This window comes from Ambystoma mexicanum, chromosome 10, assembly GCF_040938575.1.
Source record: "Ambystoma mexicanum isolate Mex_15411 chromosome 10, UKY_AmexF1_1, whole genome shotgun sequence".
Lineage (NCBI taxonomy): Eukaryota > Metazoa > Chordata > Amphibia > Caudata > Ambystomatidae > Ambystoma > Ambystoma mexicanum.
Window position 1 is genome coordinate 866,338,205 of NC_090932.1, and position 22,496 is coordinate 866,360,700.

The following is a 22,496-nucleotide window of genomic DNA, read 5'->3' on the forward strand; positions in this document are numbered from 1 at the left end:
AAGGTCTTCCATTTCACCCCTTTTCGGCTGGGTTAATCAACACTTCAAATCCGTCACATACTGGCAATGTTCGTATCCACGTTTCTTATAGGCAAATTATTTGCGCTCCCTTTAATTGGTGATGGTTGGAATTGAACACATGATGAAAGCCTCTGCTGTTCCAGGAAATCAGTGTGCTTCTGTATTGAACAATTGCATCTTTGCTAGGCTTTTCTAGGTTTATTAAGTACAGCAGACAGCCATCTCCAATCACTTCTTCCGGTTAGTGGCAATTTGTTTGTGTCTTGGTTTGTGTCCTCCATACTTGAGCTGCCACCATTATCGATTGTCACTCTTAAGGGTATTGAATTTGTGTCTTCTAAGCCGTTAATTGGTGATATGACAGGGTTGTCGCACTTGTACTTTCCCCATATATTTTGTGTTCTCCACTTTGGTTTTTGCCTTGCGTGAGAAATCTGATCGATATCTGCCAGGTCAAAGCCAAAGCTTAGCATTTCATGGCTCCCCCAAAGTAAGGTTTCTAACAAGTTTAGATTTTGTGTGCGCTTTTCAAATAGAGTTAAGAATGAATTAATCTCTTCATCTGTTTGCCCTTCATGTGACGTTGTCTGATTTTTTTAATGGAATGTCGAATTGTACCTGTGGGGTATTCGACGTCACTGATTTCTCCTTTTATTCGTCACCGGATTGACTATTAAACTCTCTCCTTTCATTCTCATTGATATAAAAGGATAGGTCATCGATGAGATCTATGTCACCTTTATCATGCTGATGGGAAGTTTGGATGGAACTTTCAGAGTGAGTTTCATTACTGCTGTCACTGTCTCTTGAAGAGTCAAGACATTCTATTACGGACTTGAACCTTTCCTTTATGCTTTTCTGTACTGCTATGTTTGTATAGCGCAGAGGTGTTGTAAGGTTCTGCAGGAATGCACGTGAGCCATTTAATTTCCGCAATACACCCATTACCAGATTTTTAGATTTTCTTTCTCTTATACTCGGTTGCAGAGTTATTTTTCTACTATTCAGCACTTGTTCACTCTGCTGATTGTGTGCTTCTTTCAGCTTCCCTTTTCAGGAATAGCGGATATACCTCTTCGTCCTGGTGTTCGCTATTCTCAGTGAGTCGCTTTTTGCTCTTTAGGCACGTGACTTGCCTCTTTTCTTTGACTTTCTCCTTTGGGTTTCCATTTATAATTTTTTGCCTTTCAATAGTACCCATAGGCAGTATTTCGACATGTCTTTCAATGCCTTGTTCAGTTATACCATCCATTTTTTCAGTGGTTTGTTCGCATGTGCGACTGGCCTGGGTCTTTTCCAGGAGTCTACTGCTTTCTTCAATACTGTTACGGAAACCTGGAATTTTTAGCGACCGAGAATGTTGGACTGGCATCTAGCCATGTGCCTCTTGTCTGATAATCTGCGTCTTTATAGTTTGTCTTAGCATCTGTTCACGTGCAATTGCCTCTTCTTTACTGATACCAGGTAAGCTTTTATCCGGCTTCTGGTGTTTTTGCCTTGATTCATCAGTTTCAGACCTCTTACCAAATTCATTGCGAGGGAATTGACTTTTTGACATTTCTGCAGATTGCGCACGCATCCATTTTATTGACTCAAGGAGGGCTTCCATCAATACAGCCTTCTCACATTGCCCCCCGCTGGCTATGTCGCATAAGCAGCATTGCCAGTTTTGTGACACTTCTGCCTCAGTATTTAGGGATCTTCCACTTTTGATATGAATTCCTGTAATTATGTCAATTTTGTACGTACCATAGCTAATATCGTGGCATTGTCTTTTATGTTGTCATTCATCACTTCATATAGTTTGGTGAAAGGTGCCATGGCAATTGTCATGGCAGCCATAACATTATTGTGGATTTTAATCCCTGCTGCGATGGAGAGATAGTTCTTGTTAATGTATCCTTGTTGGCTTCTCTCACCCTGCTTGTTGTTAATAGGGTCCGGCTGAGTAGACAATTGTCCAGAGTTATACTTCTTCTCTTGCCATGCACACTTGTCTCGTAGTTGTATGCACACCCGCCATACATACGCTTGTCTAACTGGGGTTTCCAAAGAATCCATGGCCCCGCCGGGGCACTTTCTTGCCTCTTTTCATCCCCTTATATTTGAGCAATTAGCATCACTGAAGTAGGTCTTTTGCAAGATGTTAACATTAGTCACGGAAGTAGCGTCAATCCCATTAGGTTTATTAGTCTGTTTCATTTTCTTTCCAAAATGATTCATTTTTCCGCTACCTGTCCTATTCGAATCAGGCAATTCAACTTCTCGAAAGTACACTTCAGAGTCTTCAGAGTCTTTACTACTACATTTGGTTGATTGAACATTTTTGATCTGAGTGCCCCCTTTGGGGTTTTCATGCACTTTCATTTTGGTAATGAAGTTTGCTCTTAAATCATATTCTTTAATTTCATCCGCGATTGAGCGCTCATTAAAATGAAAGCGTCGCACCTTTTGCCTTGTTGCTGTTACAGGTGTCGACATACGCAATCCTATATTTTATTTTGCATTTCTTCTTGTTTTGGTTTCTCGATGGGTATTACCACTGCCGAGTCATTCTCACCTTCTCTTTCCACAATTTGAAAACCTACGTCCTCAGGTTCCAGATTATTGAAGCTGGAACATAACTCGTTGGTATGCAGACATCTTTCTGACGATGGTTGTGATGAAAGCAAGTCGTCAGCCTTAAAACCAAATGAGGTTACATCTTCATCGGCCTCAATGCAACGTGGATCTTGTGACAAATCTATGCGAAAGTCGTTAGCAGTGTTTACGTCAAAAACAACAGAGCCATTTACTACCTCAGAACTCAGCAAGGCAGGACCAAGAGTCAGCTATACCTGTCCTTTTCTCTCGGCACCCTCCAGCTCGGCTTTTAACAACTCGGCATCTGTTATGCCAAGCAAATTCTGCTGACTCAATGCATCAGTTTCAAAGTGCTCACAGTGTTCACTGGCAATGTTTTTATCATTTGTTGTTAACAGGGTGCGTTTAACATGCACACCACTCATCGTTTTATGTCCGTTTGAGACCTTTTAAAGCTTATCTCTGGACTCATCTCTGCGTACACTGCTGCCTTCATATTTACGATGGTGTAGGCGGGTGTTAGGACGGGAAATACCGTCTCCAGCGCCGTCGGACTCCATATAGTCACCCAGACTCGTCAGGACTGGTAGTGACTTGGACTCCTACAGGACTCACGCGCGTCTGTCTTCGAAGGCAAGTCTCAAAAATTGAAGGGCCAGTAGTGGGAACACGAACCAACAGCTTCCATCTTCTCCTCTACCACCAGCAAGCGCAACTGGGAGTGACTGGAACTCCTAAAGGACTCACGCGCCTTCCCTGATGTTATGCCATTTTGGTAATAAGGGTAAGGAGTTTCATGATCATTCTTCCATTCTCCTGGGGTGTCGCCACAGCTCTCTAACTTGTCTGTACATTGAATACCTCTGGCATCATTTACTCCTTTTAATTACACCTGGCATTTGGATTTTCCAACAACTAAGCTAACTATGGAAGATCTCTTCTGCATTTGCACTTGTATAACATGGCCTTGAGCTAGCAGAGCACATTATAAACAAATTTGGAAAGACTAATTTCAAAAGGACACTAACCGTAGATTCATGCCCGTCTATAAATTACCAGTCTATCATTTTGAGTGAACAAAAACAAAATGAACTACATTTTTAGATTTGCTTGGCGACTGGCAATCGGATTAGATAACGTGATCCTGGACTTGCAGTTTAAGCAATAAAGTTCACTACTTTGACATGGCACTTAGAGATTAGGGTTGGCCACTTAGTATAACTGCACAATATGACCAAGTGTTAAAGGTATGGCACACAAATAGAAACTGTGTTGGACAGCAGAGCTGTCCTGCAAAGGTATTACTTTTTAAGTTCTCACAAATAAATTGAATTGTCTCTATGCTGATGTACACTGCTGTACAAAACATTTACATAAACTGAAGCAAGACAGACACATAATGGGAGAAAGGGAAGGGGGACAAAAGCAGACTAGCGGCTTGTGGATGAATAGGACTGCAGAGGTAACCGTCTTGTGATTCACTGAAGGGAGACAGTAGTGGCTGAGAAATAATGTTTACAAAATCTGACTTTACAAGTAGGAAAAGCAAAGGGAAGGCAAGATGAGGCTTGCAACCTTGACCCACAACTAAAGGCTATACATCCAAGGCTATACGTGGTCATTAAGATAAACAAAGGAAGTTTCTCTATTCTCCACATTCTCATTAGAAAGTACACAAGAGTTTGGATTTGGCTATACTCCCCTAGAGTAGTGCTACAGTAAGTGAAATTATTAATGATGCAAGTTTGCCAGGAAATATCACTGAAACTTAACACATGTTTTTTTCCCTTCCTGACATTTGCACTACATTTTTATACAACAACCTAAAAGAAGGACATATTTTCAAGCAATACGAACCTGTAACCATAACAGTGCGAATGTTGGCTTTACGGAGGTTTTCAAGAACAGCAGGGGTTTCTTGCTTCAGCTTGTTCTGCATTATAATTAAGCCCAGAAACACCATGTTGTTTTCAATGACATCTCTAAATAAAAATTAGCATAAAACAGTTTAGAAGTGCAGTATTAGTACAATAGAACGATTTCGAGCATTTTCTTTAGAGATTTTTAATGCAAACTGGAGAGAGATTACTGTGGTAAAGATTTGGACATCGACAGTGACTATTGTTGACACAATTCTAGCAGTACTGGAAGTTTGGCCTAAGTGGAGCAACCAAGTTAAAGTAGCAAGTTGGCAGAAACTGTAGAAATATTAAAAAAGCTGTAGCACCCATACCTCATTCATTTATCAACGGTGGAGTAAACAGACAGCACCCAATTTTTGCATTTGTAATGCTACAGTCTGTAGATACTGTTCAATATTTCCATTAAGCAATTGGGTCATACTGCAAATCAAAATGAACTGATTGTAATGTCTAAAACAGATTGTCTATTGCGGCATATCGCAACACAGATCAAGGAAAGGCATCATAGGCCAACATTTGCAAGCACAGGAAAAAGTAATCTTTGTTCACCATGTCAAACGCTTAAACATATTTTATTCACCATGTCTTTTTTCAAAGACAAACTCCTTAACAGAGAATTCCTGTGAAGCTGCGGCAGTAAAACACAAAACCCTAAAGATTAATTTTAGATTGTTGCATATAGATTATCTTGAAATATATAAGGTAGTTTGGCAAAACACAATCGCAACCCCATGAAAATCATAGCATTGTTTTCAATGGATTTAACAGCAATTTCAAAAGAGGGATTACCAATAGAAGAATTTCACTACTGATGCGACAGCAATACATTAAGTTACTAGCATGATGTGGCATCTGGGCTGGGTCCTTGACTGCTGCTTCTATGCAGTTTTTGTGCGCGGGAGAGGTCATAGGTGAGGGGAAAATGGGTGAAATGTTGTGGTGGGATCCCAATGGTGTGTGCAGTAACACCTTTGAGCGTTCTTATGCGCAGAATGGGATTGCCATAATAAATGATCTCAGACCCAAATAACCGGACCGACTCACTACTAACAACAAACCGTAGTCCAAACACTCTCGATCACATTTCGGTTATACAAAGGATGTATGCCTCTATGCGCGTCAGCTAGGACGTCATCCTATGTGGCAAATAATAAAACCTATCAGACAGAGGAATTGGTTAGGGGAAACATATCTACTTATAGTTTCTACAAGTGTTAGTACCATCATTGGCTACCCCTTTTCTGGCAGGCATGCCTTGAACTTCTCTCTAACTACGTATAATACAGAATATAACAGCAGCAGATTGGCCCCTGCAGCAATGTATGCTCACCATTACATAGGCCCTCCGATTGGTTGGCATTCCCTCCCAACCTTGGACATCTGGCTCGTAAGCAATTAAGCAAAATAAAACCCAGGTGCAGAGAACAAGGTCAGACTACTGCCCAATTAGTCTACCATCTCTCATCAGCCAAGGCTTCTTCTTTGTACTTGACCTTGCTGAATGTTCTCTTCTCTGGAACTTTAAGGGGTGTTGAGGTACATCATTATATTCATCTAGATCTTATGAATAAGCCTTGTTTTCTGGTCTTAGACCACATGTGAAGAGACCATGATTTTGTCCATCTCGCCTTGCCAATTAATGCTATTTGATTCAATTATCCTGGGTGTCATGAATCTCTTCGGCCTCTGGAGACTTGGTTGCTCTGTCTCACATATGCTTTCGGCATCTTTGATTGTTTAATATTTGGCATTCACAAATGTTCGCTCATTTACTTAATCTAAGAGAATATGTCCTGTGTATATTACTTATTCTTGTTGACACCCTTTGTAATCGACAATTGCTTCTTGCTGTGGCATCCTTGATCTCTGGTCAACGGCTATTCTTTGTTCATGCACAAATTCACTTCCAGCGTCTCTCAGCTCTCCAGCACTGGTCTCTCTCCTTTGAGCTTACTCTTATTCAGAGCGGATGCCCATTTTTCTACATGTCCGCTTTACCAGTTTTATATTTGCTACTGCAGCAAACTTCTAAGTGTCTTATCTACTTTGCGTTTATGCATATATACATTTACTACACATCTGGTTACTTATCTTCTGTTTATACATGGTTTCATCTGATGTGTGTAGGCTTATTCTCGTTTCTTTAGTTACATCTTCATCTTTAAGAATCCTCATATCGTTTCAGTACGTCATTGTGTCTTCTCCTTATGACAACACTTTGCATCTGTCAGATTTATTTTACAGCTATTCGATATTCAGTGGTGTCTGCAAATCTTCTGCTATCACTTCAGTTTGAGGGTACATTCGGCACCGTTGTCCGAGTGCATAACGCCTCATACACCCGATGCGGTACTGGAATGATACCTGGTGTCATGCAGTGTCTTCTTGTTCTTCATTCAGTATGTCGAAGGCGAGGGGGTGGGTTCTATCAATTACATAAATGTCTGCTCCTCTACATTAGCCCTCTGAGTCCTCAACTGCCCGCTCTTCCTCAATTTCCTTCATTTTTCCACAAAATGATTTCTTTGGGATCCATATCTTAGTCACCCCCCCTCAAGTCATGTGCATTGTTTATGTGTTCATCCATACCATTCCAGGTCATATGGCAGCACTCCCCAGTTGAGTGACAGAACAACAAACACCTTACATAGTTCTTATGATCCCTGGGGTAGTAATACTTTGCTCCTGGGGGTGACAGAGGACTTTCTTTCAGGTGTTCATGGGTGGTATTTTCGGTCTGTGCATGCTCATCAGCCACAGCTTACACACATTATCCTCATCCCAATTGGTTTCTTTGCTGTCTTCTTGCACTGTCCTAGGATTATTCTTTTTTTATTTATTTATTTTTATTTTTTATTGGTTTTCTCAACAAACAGTGCACCTCAACATGGTGCATATAACCACAAACCCCCCCTTACAATTTCTCGATCAACAACCACTGTGTCTTAGTCCACAACTGTTTCTCCTGTGTCACCATCCTGTGAGCTGTCTGTATCGGGTTCTCCAGGCTCCATACCCATCAGGGATGCCACCAAGTGCTGCCACTCTGTCAGTGTTCCTGCTTTCTCTTCGCCCCCTTTGCAAGCTGCCTCCCTCCAAACCACTGTTTCTGCATCAGCCCATTTTAGGAGGTCCCTCCACCAGGTTCATATACTCGCCCTCTCTCGTGTCTTCTATCCCATGGCAATCCTGCGCTTAGCCAAAATGTAAGCTAAGTCTTTAAGCTTACTCACATGCTTAAGTTTGCACGGTCTAGAGAAGCCCCCACCATACATGCCCACAAGGAGTACATCGCTAAACTAATCCCTTAGTCAGCCAATCTCTCCGCTACCTCCTCCCAATATCTTGTGATTTCAGGGCAAGCCCAAAACATAGGTACCATCACCATGTTTTCTTCCCCGCATTTTCGGCCGTATTGCTTAGCCGCCTTCGCGAACTTGACAATTTTCTCGGGGGTCATGTATGCTCTGTGGGTGATGCGTAGCTGTATCTGTTGCAGTCTGGCATTCCTCAACACTTTATGATATCCTTGCATCCTTCCCCATAATCCATCGCTTATGGTATCCCCACTCTCCTCTTCCCAACCCCGCCTGACCTAGGTCACCTCTTTACCCACCCTGGACATCAGTATGTTGTTGTCTTATGATTATTCTTATAAGACAATCCTAACACCACCAACACTAGTATTGCTCCAAGTAATTTGAAGGCATTTACCAACCAGGTTGGAACCTATGAAAACAGAGATGAAAACCAATCTTCACCCTCAGTCTAGTCTACTTCTTCCACCATCTTCATTATGCAGGGTTGACAGCATAGTTATTGCTTCTGTCAGGGGTCCATTTTCTTCATCTTGGGCAGGTCAGAATGTACAGCAGAAAGGCCCGATCTTGGCGCACATAACTCCTTCCATTGCTGTAGTTAAGTCCAGGACATACCTGTTCTGGAGGGCCATGAGCCCGATGGCCCTTAATTCTTCTTTGATCGCGTTAAATCCTTTTATTGTCGGGTTGATCATTTGTACAGCTCCTACCTGGTGATTTGTAACCACTTGGCATTCGCTGCAGCTTGAATTCCCGACATGAATATAGCTGTAAATATTACTGCCGTTCTGCTGAACAATTTATGCTCATCTGGAATGTCATGATAGGCTATTGATTTTGCTGAGAAGCAATTCGCCCTCTTTTGTCGAATAAGTTTAAGCGACCTCTTCTTTCTCGGGTGTGCATCCATTTTAGGAAAGTCTGATCTGCAGGTCTCTTTGTGGTACTACGAGGGCTGGTATGTTCCTCAGTACTAATGAAAAAACTCCTCTCAATTCTGGTGGCAACTTCATATATGCTCTTGATCCACATGCCCAGTAGTGGTCCATCGGTTCCTCCCTTCATGCCTGGTATATCAAAAACACGAGCACACTTGAGGTTTTCTCCAACTTTTATTGTGCCATTATTTCAGAAGCATAGGGACGCATTCTTCAGGGGTAATCTGCAATGGTCCCCCCTCATTGTCGACCCATGTTAACAACCTTGTGAATCTAGGCCATTGGTCCTGGCATTCTTTTTCTGCGTTCACCACAACTGCTTCCCATTGTCCTAACAATGCCATTGCCTTGCACACTATCAGTCCATCAGCCCATCTCTCAGGAGTAAGAACTGTTCCTTTGATTCGTAGTTGACCTCTTCCCCAGCATTCTTGTATTTCTTTCCCTATCTTATCTTTGCATTGTAACATCTGATTTTCCTCGAATCCGATTCCTGCTCCATTTATTCCAGGCTGCTCGTATTTTATTATTTGGTTCACTGTCTCTTGCTTTGCTCTGGACTTCATCCCTTGTACATAATTATCCTCCCTTTGGGATGTCGCTTTATTCACCCATACTAATGATGCTGTCGTGTCTTGGAATTGTTCTCTGGCTAGGCAAGGTGCGTCAGGAAGTGTGCCTTTTTTACTGGTACTTCTGTTGCGATTCATATTTGAGATGTTCCCATAGCATAGGGGATAAGGGAACATACGTAACAGCTTTCATCTGATATACCTTCTTCATGTGTTGATACCACGTGTTATTCTTTAAGTGGGCTGAATTATCAAGATAGGAATGTATACCTTCATTATCTTCCCCAACATCCCCTTTAAGTCAGACAATTCATTGTCAGGAAAAATATCACTCATGCTTTTGTTGGGGATAAGAATAGATGTCTCAATATCAGACACTTTAAATGGATTATAAAACAATACATCCTGAAATGTGAAGAGAAAAAGAAAATAAAGACAACATATACGGCAAAATATAGTTATAAGAAGTATTGCCATAGTATTCAGATGCCACATTATCTCTTTTGGAGTAGCTGGTCTCCTTGTTAACAATACAAAAATGGTAGCAGGCACCCCTCTCTAGAAAGAACATAGCATGATGACCTGTACTGTGGTTTTTTTTCCCCGCTTTGAGACTCCGCAGCCACCGCTTTTTGCTCACTATATTTTTCACAAAGGTTCACAAAGCAGGACTATCCATTTACATAATGGTCTTTGTCCCGCCCACAAGGGCAGTGCAGCACCGAAATGCAAGGCAAACCTCCTTTGAACAAGAGTACCAACAGCAACCCCAGACACGTTTTTCAGCCTTGTTGGGCCTCATCAGTGAGGTGGAGCTGTGCCTCTGAGCACAGTGAGCTGGGCCACCTTCAATAACGCTACAGGCTTAACTGTCTTTCCAGTGCTGTCCTGTCTCCATATAGCCTCAGTAAGGGATAAAGAACACCCCTGTCTCTTCCATAAGTCCTGCTCTTCTCGTGGAGCTCGACCTTGTGGCTAAATTAATCGTCCAATGGATAACATTAAATCATCCCTGCATTACAATGCATCGTTCTGACCCTTGCTTAACATCTTAAAATTCAAAATCAGAAATATTTGGAAAAATATGCTGCTCTTTTGGCCTCTACGTCTGCCGCTTCGTTACTGCGAGAAATCAAGTTTGCAGATTTTAGTATGGGGTGTGCATTTCACCACAGTGATAGCCAATGGGAGCTTTAGTACCTTAATGAGCTTGCCTAAAGGGATGCACGTTGGACTGGATTACCGCCTGCACAGAGGAAACCCCTCCTTTTCCAACGTGACAGCACTGCGTGTACAGTTTGTCACATAGGCAGAGTACGAATACACTGTCACTTCCTCATCTTTAAATCTCTGAAGTGCTGAAATATGCGCCACTAACTCTGCAGCCTGTGCTGAACAATGTGAAGGCTATCTCGCACTAGTCACTACTTCAAATTCACCATTATTTTTTAATGTCACTAGTGCCTTCCCAGTATGCCAGTTTGGTCAATTTTTGAAGAACCACCAATAATGAGAAATTCCCCTCCTCCGAGAGCATTTTCTCTAACATGGGAAATATCATCATAAAATGGAGTATACGTTGTGCAGTCGTGAACATAGTCCTCCTTCCCTACTGGTTCTGCTATAAATGTTGCTGGATTCACTATTCTACATCTAAAAATATTGATTTCTGGATTTTAAATAATCACTTCGTATCCAAACAATCTTTACATAGTCAATATACTTTTAGGTTTTCCTTAAATGGCAAATAAGGAATGTTCAACAAATAATGTTATTGAGCATCCCATTGTAATACTGGTAGCTTTCTCAATCATGAAAGCAGCAGCAGCTAAAACTTGTTAGCAAGGATAATGTCCTTTCACTACTGGGTCTAGAATCCCGCTATAATAGGCTAATGGTTTGTGTCCATATCCTAATGTTGTCTTCTGTGTAAGTACTGTTGTCATCACTTTTCCATTTGAATGCGAGAATAAGTAAAACTCTTCATTGTAGTCTGGTATTTCTAACACAGGGGCTGTGCAAATCACCCTTTTCAACTCTTTGGATCCTTCAATTATGTAATCTGCCCATATTACCTCACTTTTGCCTATGTGTGCTTCCCTGAGTCCCTTTAAAAGTGGGCGGATATATGTACTATAATCAAAAACCCAGGCCCTTCAATAATTACATAGGCCTAAGAACTGTTGCATTTCTCTTACTGTTTCGGGTTTCTTGAGTTTTCGTGATTGCTTCTGCTCTTTCAGGTGTCACTATTCTCCCCTCTTGTGAGATGAGCTGTCCTATGTATAGGACCTCTTCTTGACAATATTGTAGCTTTTCTTTGTCTATCTTGTATCCTTTTTCTGCTAGTATTGTCATTAATCGAACTGAAGCTTCTCTGCATCTTTCCTCTGTCTAACTGCACACTAATATATCATATACATACTGTATTATTGTGCTCTCGAGTTGTATGCTACATAGGTCCATCTGAAGGCTCCATTAAAAATTGATGGACTCAGCGCACCACTGAGGCAGTCTCATAGGTTGAAGGTGCTGATTTCCATTTGAAAACAAAGTCCAATTCTGTGAGTCTTCATGAAGGGGAATTGAAAAGAAGGCATTCTTTAAATCTATTAAAGTAAACTATTTGGCTTTAGCTGGGATGTTACATAATATAGTAGCAGGGTTTGGAACCAAAAGGAAACTCTGCTTCAACAATATTGCATAAGGCGCAGAGATCCTGAATAAATCTCCACCACACATGAGATGATTTCTTCATTGGGTACAGAGCTGTGTTACATGGGAACTCTGATGGCACCAATATTCCCTGCTTCTTTAAAGCAGAAATGGTCTAAAATATGCCTTCATCTGCTTCCTGGACATGGAGTACTATTGTGCATGTGACAAAATAGCTCCTGGTTTAAGCTTGATGTCGACTGCTCCTGCTCCACTCAGTAGACTCGCTTCATATCGACTGCAGGACCATAAGATTCTTGGCACCTTTTCCAAATCTTCCTGAAAGAATGACTTTCTTTTTTACCAATGCCATTCTATGTGGTATTTCTCCATTTGCAATTTTCATCCAGTAAGACAGACTTATGTAAAATACAAATTCATCGTATGGAAAATCCATCTCTGACCAAGTCTTCTGTCAAATCTGTATCCTTCCTTATGGACCACTTCTGTTCTCCATGCTCGTCCCCCATCGTCTGTGCCATGAACAACCACCCTTTTTCGATTTACTGCTGCTGCTCTAACTCTATGGGAATTACCTGTCCCTCCTCATCATCATCATTATCATCCATAGGTATTTCTGGTCAAAACAAAAATGTATCAGATATTCCCAATAGTTTGCCTGTCAGTCTAGGAAGTCATGTCAACAAAACATTTGCTCCATACAAAAATATTTCTGGATCTAAAGGGACCCCCGTAAGTAATGCTTTTTGGCCTGTAAAAGCTAGTATACACTCTTTCACATTCATATCATTTATCCCTGGAGTTGAACACACTAGCCCTTTGTCAGAAAAATATATCGTCTTGTTTAATTTTGTCATCAAGTCACGTCCTAATATGTCAACCGATGTCTGCTGAGAATTTAATAGTGGCATTGACACGTCATGTTCACCTGTAGAAAGTGGCAATTTGTCAGTAAAGGGAACCAAACGTGTGGCCCCAGAGAATCCTTGCGCATTCATGGTGATCCCAGACATCGGGTATTTTCCCTCTCGAACAAAGGAGCAAGTTGCTCCTATATCTATGAGGAATGAAAATGTCTTGTCTCCTATCATTATCATGACCCGTGGTTCCTCTTGTGGGTCTTGGGTCACAGATGGCACTGAACACATCAAGACACTCTGTGGGCTTTCCAATTGTGGATATAAATTCATCCCTGTACCTGTAAAAGGATTCCCTCACACTACAGTCACACTCCTATTCGCCTTCCATTGTGGCACTGTTGCTTGTTGCACCGGTGTGCTCTGTGGTAGCTGTGTTTGTACTTGTTGTGTCTGCATGGGTGCTTGCTGTGGTTGCCCTTGAGGAGACTGTTTGCTGTGGGATCTGCTGTGCTTGTTGTGAGAAACCTGAAGGCGTCTCCATAGCTAGTTCCCGGGGATCTGTCATCCAGGTGGGCAGGACACAGCCATCACTATTGGATCCAGTTCCTGGAGGTGGACCAGTGAGGGAGGATCACTTGAGTGGGAGTGGGACACTGACGAGTGAGATGCGGTATCCTTCCTTCAACATCTTTTCTCCATCCCATTCCCTTTTCCCCATTATAAATGCCATTATCATATCCTAAAACATAGGATATTCCAAAACACTGCCCCCCCACTTTTCCAACACAAACACTTTCACACAACACGAAAGACAACAGACTAACACCACAGTCGTTTACCTGACATGTCCCAATACAAGGGTCTGGCAAAGTCAGGCAATTGACCAGAATCACACACACCTGTCAGCCCTTTCCCTTCCCCACAGGGATAAAAGGTGGAGAACAAGAGCACAAGACGAGCAAGGTACACTGCACGATGTGAGAGCTAACTCAGCACAGCAGTTCAAGAGGAGGAGAAAGACAGCACATACAGAGAGGGTTACAAGGAGAGAAGCGACCTTCCCCTTCCTGACCAAGGCCGTGAAACCCTTGCAAAAGAATTCATAAAACCACGAACAATAGCCAGCGTATGTTGCAGCAGATGTCTACGGTACACAAGACCCTCCTCCGCTGATAACCAAGCCGGGGAACGACGCTGGACCTACCGTGACTCCAAGGATAAAGAAAGCCAAGCGGTTCATCACAGCCAGTGAGTCAAGAGAAGAATCGATAAGAAACCGAGCTCTGTTGAGTGAAAAATAGCCAACAGCTATACTGAACTTTGAAAGATTTAAAGACACTACTGATGAGAGAGAGGGAAAGCCAGCATCAGAGGAGTCTGGCACCACGTGCGTGTTCACGCAGGAAACTCTGGGCGATTACCGGATGGTAGAACCTACCGTATCCAGAAGACCTTGGGAAGAGGTGAAAAGAGGTCATACAGGGGTCATGTAAAATCCTGTGTGCCGTTAAAAGTCTTTGACCTACAGAGGATTACGAAGTTAAGGGAAATGAATCCCGCTCTGAGAAATGAGTGCATGAACAGTGTGTTGTATAAGTTATCAAGAGTAAACCTGGCACAGGGAAGCCAAAGGAAAGGGGCGAAGCCTGAAGAATTGGTTGAAAAGACATTTGGAGTCGTTAGGGCAAGAAAAGCCTTAGTGAACCAGGAGGAGGGTGGCTGACGTTTGAAAGGGGTCCGAGCCCAAAGGAGGGAGAACCACTGGTGGAAAGTTACCACCCAAAGTTGATTGAAAAAGGAACTGTTCAGTTGAGTTGTTGAATCCGATTTCTGAAGGGTCTAAGCCCGGAAGAGGGAGACCCAGGGTTGAAGCCATCACCCAAAATATATACGTGGAACAGAGCTTTGTGTTTGTTGGGATTTATCCGGCCTCGAAGGCAAGAGACTTTTTATTGAAAAGAGACTTGGCCATCGAAAAAACCGGATAGCTGGTACGGAACGGTCAGCTCGTGCTGGGAAAGCTTGAGCGTGTGCTGTGCTCAGGAGATCCACTTTGTCCTGTGCTCAAAATGTGGGGAAGGGAAACACCTGGCAATCACATCGGGACTTATTTGTGAACACTACTTTCTTTATTGATAACCCTATCCCACACTCTTTCTGTAAATAGTTGCAAGGATTTAGCAATCTTTTTTTGTTTCGGCCTTTTTATTTTGACACAGCGCCACAAGAACTGCCTTATTTTTCATTTGATTGTTGAAGTTTGCTCCCATCTTAGATTTAGGCTTAGCTGAGGCATTTTTCCACCCTACATTTACAGTTTAATAAACAATCTTGAACTGTAATCACTTGTTTGTCTTTACTGTTGCCACCATGAGTTCTTTACATTGTTGTGCTTGTGGTGCGCCTGTCTGGTACTGTGCGGGATCTTGGGCATAATATTCCTATGGTTCTGCATTGTACTGCAGAGTATAGCTCATCCCTCCTCTTGGAGCTAGCCAGTTTTGTTGCATGTCTCCTCTTTTACTTCTACACGTTCGGGCTATATGTCCTGTTCTCCGACAATTCCAGCATTATTATGGCTGTCCTCCATTAAATTCTTCTTTCCTTGAGGGTTTTGAAATCCAACTAGTCCTCTAGGTCCATTCCCTTTACCTCGTGGCCAAACATTGTACCCACTGATGCATAGGGTGCAATACATAGCTTTGCTGCACTGACTGAATTTCATGTGTGGCCATGCCTTCACCACTCGTCAATATTGCTCCTTCTATAGAAAACTTCCATGCTAGGAAGGCATACTAGTGTTGGGAGCGGCTGTGTGTGCGGTGTACTGAGACAATGCAACTTGACACAGTATTCTGTGTTAGGTGTGACGCATTGGACTGACTGCCTGCTGAGTGCTGGGTCCTTTCCTCAAACCTCCTCGAGAGTGGAAGGCGAGGAGGACGAGAGGTGCTGCGGAGGTGCTGGTGGTGTCAACGGAGCCCCCTCGGAAGGATGCAAATTGTAAGCTGCTTACAGCCTGCAGCCTCTCCTAGTTCACAGCTACCAGCGGAGCGGCTACTGGTGGCGACTGGCAGGTACTGGCGGAGCAGCAGAGCTGCGGTGATCCCGAGTCAGAACTGGAAGCACGCAAGCCGCTCGTGGCAAATAGGTATTTTAGAGGTATCTCAGAGCATATACATATACATCGGCCGTGAGCCCCGTTTGGGTACTTCCTTCTTAATAAGATTGGGGATGTGTGGGTATATGTTCTTTATCAGTAGCAATTGAATCAGGCAGGGTCTGTGGTCCTAAGGACTTTGACTCGTGCTGGTACAGGTGGAATAACCCATAAATTCATCAAAGCGGCCGCGAGAGGAGCACAGACAGTGGAATTGCCACTGTTTAACCCTTCCAGTGGCTGGGAAAAGTCGGCGCCGATTGCTGCCCCAAAAAAATTATAATAACAAAAAGGGGGGTTTAAAACCATATTTTCACCCTACCTGATTTCCAGAAGCCGGTTTTTAGTGCCCGTATTGGTTCTGGTGTGGGATGAGGAAAGAAGTATGGTGCCCTTAAACCAAGCAGGCACCAGGACCAGACTACAGGTCAAATTGGGTTCAGTTGGTACTGACCAGATGGTAAAAAACACCAACTTGAGTTCACAATCCCCATGGAGGCCAGTTAAAAGCCCTGTCGGAAAGGGACTTCCAGTAAGGACTGCAGCTGCCCCAACAGATTTGACTGCACTGCAGGTTCATGATTTGACGGAGGGCTCTCCTAACTACTAAATAATTGAACCTGAAATGGGCGGCCAGAGTAGACAACATACTCTGACGGACACTGAGGATACTAGGGACCTAAATCAAGTGTCTGGACTTTCTAACTTTGATCTTGCAGCAACATTGGCTACTGATCTATCAGAGAAAATTAGTACTCACAAAGACGTAAGAGTATTTCTTTCATAAAGGACAAACTTGATGCCCTAGTTGAGGACTCTGTACCAACAAAAAGTGCAATTTCTAACGACCCAAAACAAACACCGGAATGGGAAATCTCACAGGCTGCATTGGAACTGAAAATGCTGGTGCAAATGCCAGTAATAAACCCAATCAAGCCGGCGGAAAGTTACAAAGATGCCAAAGGACATCTCACTGATTGAAGACAATAGAGAAGAGGATTGCTTTGGCAATACTGGAGGGGTCTCATGGTGATTCATCATCAGTGGACTCTAGTATGGCATGACATTACAGTGAATTAAGAGGGAAGACGCCAGGAAGGTGGTATCTCTACAGAGGAACTGGCCAGTATACAAAACACAGTAATGGCCTCCCTGACCATCTCTTTATCCCCCTTTTGCAAACTGTATGAATCCATCCATTTGTCAATCCAAGAACAAGTAAACATAATGCACACCTGGCAGCTGAAATTGGCAAACCTGGATACTTTCAAAAGGGAATTGGAAGAACGGCTCGATGTGGAAGCAGAAACCTCCAATCAATGGCAGATAAGGCGGTGTGACCTGGCCAGGAGTGAGAATACTGACAAAACTAATGGACGCGATCCTGGAAGATGGGAAGTGGATGAGGAAGACATTTCTTTCTTTAGGAAATGCATTATGTTGAATGTCCACCCCCCCCGCACCGCCCCTCTAGTTATTCTGAGACCAGATCACAAGTCAAATGAAAAATTGCTGATCCATTGGTCCAAAGTGATGAAGGAGATATTGCACAACTCTGGGGTGGACATTGACCTGGAGAGGAAATCCTCTCAAAGTAAAGGCAACCTTGGAAAGAGAAGATTGGATAAAGACATGTGAAGCGAGACCAATTACACCCCACTTATTTAGGTGGTGGATGGAAAAAAAGGGTTTAAATTACCCCCCCGTATACCTGTGCAAGTTCCCATTATCATTTTACAGGAATCTTCTGCTTTTCTGCCGTTTGAATATTATGCCCACAAGAGAAGTTTAGTTCAAACGTCGGCAGAGTGGGATTGAGAACAATGACTGTTGTTTCTGTAAGAAAAATGACCAAGTGGAATCGCTCTTCCATATTGTAATGCAATGTGAGAGGCTCATTGAGGAACAACTACATTTCATGGGAAGCTACTTAGAGGGATCATTAAATTTGGAAGCACAATGGGACTGGTTGCTGATGGGACAAAAAAATAGGGCAAATCCCGGCAATGCTTAAATTCATTGACTCAGTGATTGGTTTGAAATCCAAAGAGAATTATATGATGCCTCACTGGCAGAATTGTCAGGAAACAAAGAATAATCTGGACTAAATGAAAGATAACTAGAACATGTGGATATGTTGAATTGGGGTTGATTCCTAGTGTTTAATACCAGATACCACTGTGTGCTTCCTTCGTGTTCCTTCTGGCCTTTTACTCTTCTAATGGAAATATGTGAATTATTCTTTGTTTTGTTGGAACTGGGGGATATTGGAATTCTGCTTTTATTTTCTTAAACTGTTAAAGGTTTTCTGTTACTACTACCATGTTTTTTGTTTGAAACCAATACAACTTTTAAAAAAAAGCAAACTTTGAAAAAGAATTCTAAACGAACTTTGCTTCTTCCTGCTTTATATTTTCAGCTTTCTTCTTATTTTTCTCTTGCAACAATTGACAATGATGTACAATAGTGAACTGTATTTCTGGCCATGGCTTTGCTTTCATATCTAACTGTTTCTTCATCTGCCGTTTCACTGGCTGAGCCAGTCCCTGACATAAAATATGATTAAATAATGCCACTGTTTTATCCCACAATTCTCTTGTCTCAAGACACCGTTTCCATTTTCCTTGTCATAATCGCACCCATGCCTGATGTGTCAAAATGCTGTACTCTAAGTGCCCTCCTTATGTCTGCTCTACCATTATTAAATGGCGCTCCATCTTGTGTCGTGTTCTGTGCTGTTGCACTCACATTTACTGCTCGCTTCCAAATGTTATAAGCTCTCTCCCCTAGGATGGATGTTAGCAAGACTTTATGTCACTGACTGCCAGCGTCATTCCTGCTGTCATTCTTTCGAACTCATAAATCCTGTTTCCCACACCCACAGTCAAACTAGGTAATTTACATTTCACATTTTCTTTGTCAATTTGTGGTCACAGAATATATTGTGGTCGCCCTCCCCATTTATTTTCTAATAATTAATGGAAGTTGTGTAAATCCTGGTCCAAAATCATATCCCCTCTACAAGTTGCATCTTCCATGTGGGGCTAGTTTCGCCCGTTCGTGTTCTTCCTGGCAGTGACCATAACCTGCTTACATAAGGCAGGGACATATCCCCTTCACTACGCGACCGTGCTGGAGGTCGTTCAGAATATGGTATAGGTTCTGATGTTTTTTCTTACGGGTCTTCAAAATCTGACCATTTTACCCCTCTCGCCTTGTTTGGATCTATTGAATAACTGCATGCGTTTTCTCTTCACGCTCTCATTCTCCTCCCTTTCTTTGTCTGACATCATTATACCCCAACTGGTAAAGCTATTATCCCTTTCCTCATCAAGATCTAATCTACTCAGGGACAACATTCTATACTCGTCCATCAATGCATTATTCGCTCCATCTCCCATTTCCTTCAGCGGAGATCCTGTGACGCTCCCCATGGCCTCATAACCACTCTTCTCTCTCATTTGTCTACATAATGATAATGATTTGTTATTTACCGATCCCCAAACCCTTCTTTCACTTCCTTGTATGCCCTTTCTTGCTGTCTTCACCATTATAAGCGGGAGGTGCATATGTTGGATTAACATACCCCGCCGGTGCTTTTAAATCCTTCAGAAGATAAGATTCCCTGTTTGTCCTCTGCCGTGTTATCATTCTTTTTAGGAGAAAAAAGCTAAGGGCGTTGCATCCTCCTCTTTATGCTGATTAAGCACCCACTCCTTCTCAGGCGGGTCCTCAGTCTCACTCTGTTACATCTTCCATTGTTCTAGAACAGCTAACCTTTTTCTGTAGCGTATTCCCTGTATATGTAGCATGCAAGTATGTCGTCATGTGTTGCAGTACTATTTTTTATAACAAGCCTTCTTGAGGCAATGGCAGAAGAGTTTATTAGTTGTGCCTTTTACCCACTTAGAATGGTACTTTCTAATGTTAGATGTGCATTTTGATAATGTCCTGCATAGATGTAAATGGGGAGCGTCGCAAATAATGACAAGTCGTTTTTAACTGTCAATACTTATCAGGTTTTTCATTTATAATTTATTTAATCCCACTTCAACAATCACTTTAGACCAGCACCATCAATCGCCAACCATTTCCAAAAACCAATTTCTTCAAACAATTTCCAACCCTTTACAACAATATCAATGTTATCTCTTTATAGTTTTTATCAATTTGTACAATCCTGTTATTTTTCAATGATTTAAGAATCTTATTTATTGAATTGTTCCTCAAATACTACCCCCTACTAAGTTTAATTGGTGCCAATCACTTTCTTTTCTAGGGTCTAATATCTTCGTCAAGTTTTATTGCTATCGTATAGTTTTTAAGCTTTCAACATATTTTACCACCACTAATACAAAATACAACAATATACTTTTTACACTGATTTTTTCTTAAACCCAAAACACCCGTGCACACTTTCTGTACAATTGTCTTGTCTTATTCTCCTGATAGACTTCTCATCTCTATTTGACTCCATTTTTGAGTGTGTTGTGCACCATTCTTCGCCTGTAGTTGCAGGAATCCCTCAAATAATACTCTGTTCCAGAGTTTGGTGCCGTACCTTCTCCCTCTTTGAGGCAAGGTATTGAGGGTATTGTCCTTTTCCCCAATTAATCCGGTTACGTTCTGTATATATATATATATATATATATATATATATATATATATATATATATATATATATATATATATATATATATATATATAATACATTAGTCACCGTAATCGTATTTCTGATGCTTTTATCTGCTTAGATTCACATGCTATGCTTAGGCCGACATCTGGTGGAAGTTTCAGAGTATTACAGTGGTTTTCGAAACTCAAAAAGGGACGTCGACAGGGCGTGCCAGTAATACTATCCCTAGTGTGACTTCCACTGTATCCAAGGTCCATCACGCATTGAGGTTCCTCAGATTGTTTTGTTTCTGACATGAGGTAGCATGAAGTGTAGCTTGAGTACAGGTGTATTAAAGCAGATCTGTATCAGATAAAGCTCAGATAAACATCTATGCACCTTCTACTCCAAGGGGAGGAAGGGTGAGTGCATGTGAATCTAAGAAGATACAAGCATCAGAAATACAATTACAGTGAGTAATGTATCCCTTCTGAGGCTTGTGGAATCTGCTTAGATCACATGCTATGCATAGATTAGCGAGCAACGTTAGGAGAAGGTGGTGGGTAGTGAGAAGGTCCAGCGGCAAATAGATATTTTAGAACTGCTTCTCCCACCTGTAAATCTGTTCTAGAGTGAGTGTCAATGCAATAAAGGTGCGAGAAAGTATGAAAGGAACTCCATGTAGCAGCTTTGCAAATGGCATCTAGAGGGGCTTTTGCAATGAAGGCTAAGGTAGCTTCGGTACCTCTGGTAGAGTGATCCCTGGGAGTGAAAGGTAAAACTCTTATAGATAGGGAAAAGCAGAGCTGTATGCACTGGACTATCCATTTGGAGATGGCGTTCTTAGATATGTGATTGCCCTCCCTTTCAGGTGCTATGGAAACAAAGAGCTGGTCTCTTTTCCTTAGGGGTTTAGTTTTGTTCACATAGTACAAGACCACCCTTCGTACATCAAGTGAAAGATTTTTGAAAGTAGGTAGTACGTTCTATGGATTGATTAACATGGAACTTTGAAACAAACTTAGGTGAAAACCTACGATGTGTTCTGAGGACAACTTTGTGTTTGTGGATTATGAAGAAAAGGGTCTTTTACGGACAAAGCCTGTAGCTCACTGACTCTTCTTATAGAGGTGATGGCTACTAGGAATGCAATTTTGTAAGTTAAATGTTTTAGGCTGGCCTTGTGCATAGGCTCAAAGGGCAGATCTATGAGCTTGGAGAGCACAACATTATAGATCCTAACCCTGTGGACAGTTGGAGATGGGAGGGTATAGCCTCTTTACCCCTTTCATGAATGCTTTAATGGCAGGAACTTACCACCAGGGCGCCTTGTTTTGTGAAGTGGTGTAAGCTGATGGAGCCGCCAGGTGTACTTTGATGGAGTTGAATACTAGGCCATACTCTATTAGGTAAAGAATTAATCTAGAATGTTAGCTGGGGAACATTGTTTGGTTTAGCGTTTGTGACCTGCACCATATCCCACATCTCTTCCACTTGTTGAAATAGCAGTGCCTGGTGTTGGGTTTCTGTGACTCTTTTAGGATATACATACACTTTTGTGGAAGATTTAAGTGGACAAATTCCATGACTTCAGGAGCAAAGATGCCAAGTTCATAGATTGAGGACGAGGGTGGGGGATGCTCCCCTGTGTTGTGTTAGCATGTTGTAGGGGCACGGGAGCTTGATTGGATTGCACATTGTCAGTTTGAGCAGATGTGGAAACCAAGGTTGTCTTGCCCACATAGGAGCAACCAGGATTAAAGTTGCTTGTTTCTGGTGCATCTTGTGCACATTCCTGCTGGGGAGTGGTGTTGGAGGAAAAGTGTAAA

The 22,496-nt window shown here is 42.2% G+C and overlaps 1 protein-coding gene across 2 annotated transcripts in view; it reads right to left on the reverse strand.

The window, feature by feature from the left end:
• Positions 1-22,496, reverse strand: part of ATP13A3 (ATPase 13A3) — a 1,430,808-nt gene that overhangs the window by 401,291 nt on the left and 1,007,021 nt on the right. For both annotated transcript variants that reach the window (XM_069618570.1, XM_069618569.1), the window contains exon 20: positions 4,462-4,586. In XM_069618570.1, coding sequence (XP_069474671.1) covers positions 4,462-4,586 — 125 coding nt within the window. The remainder of the gene's footprint in view (positions 1-4,461; positions 4,587-22,496) is intronic.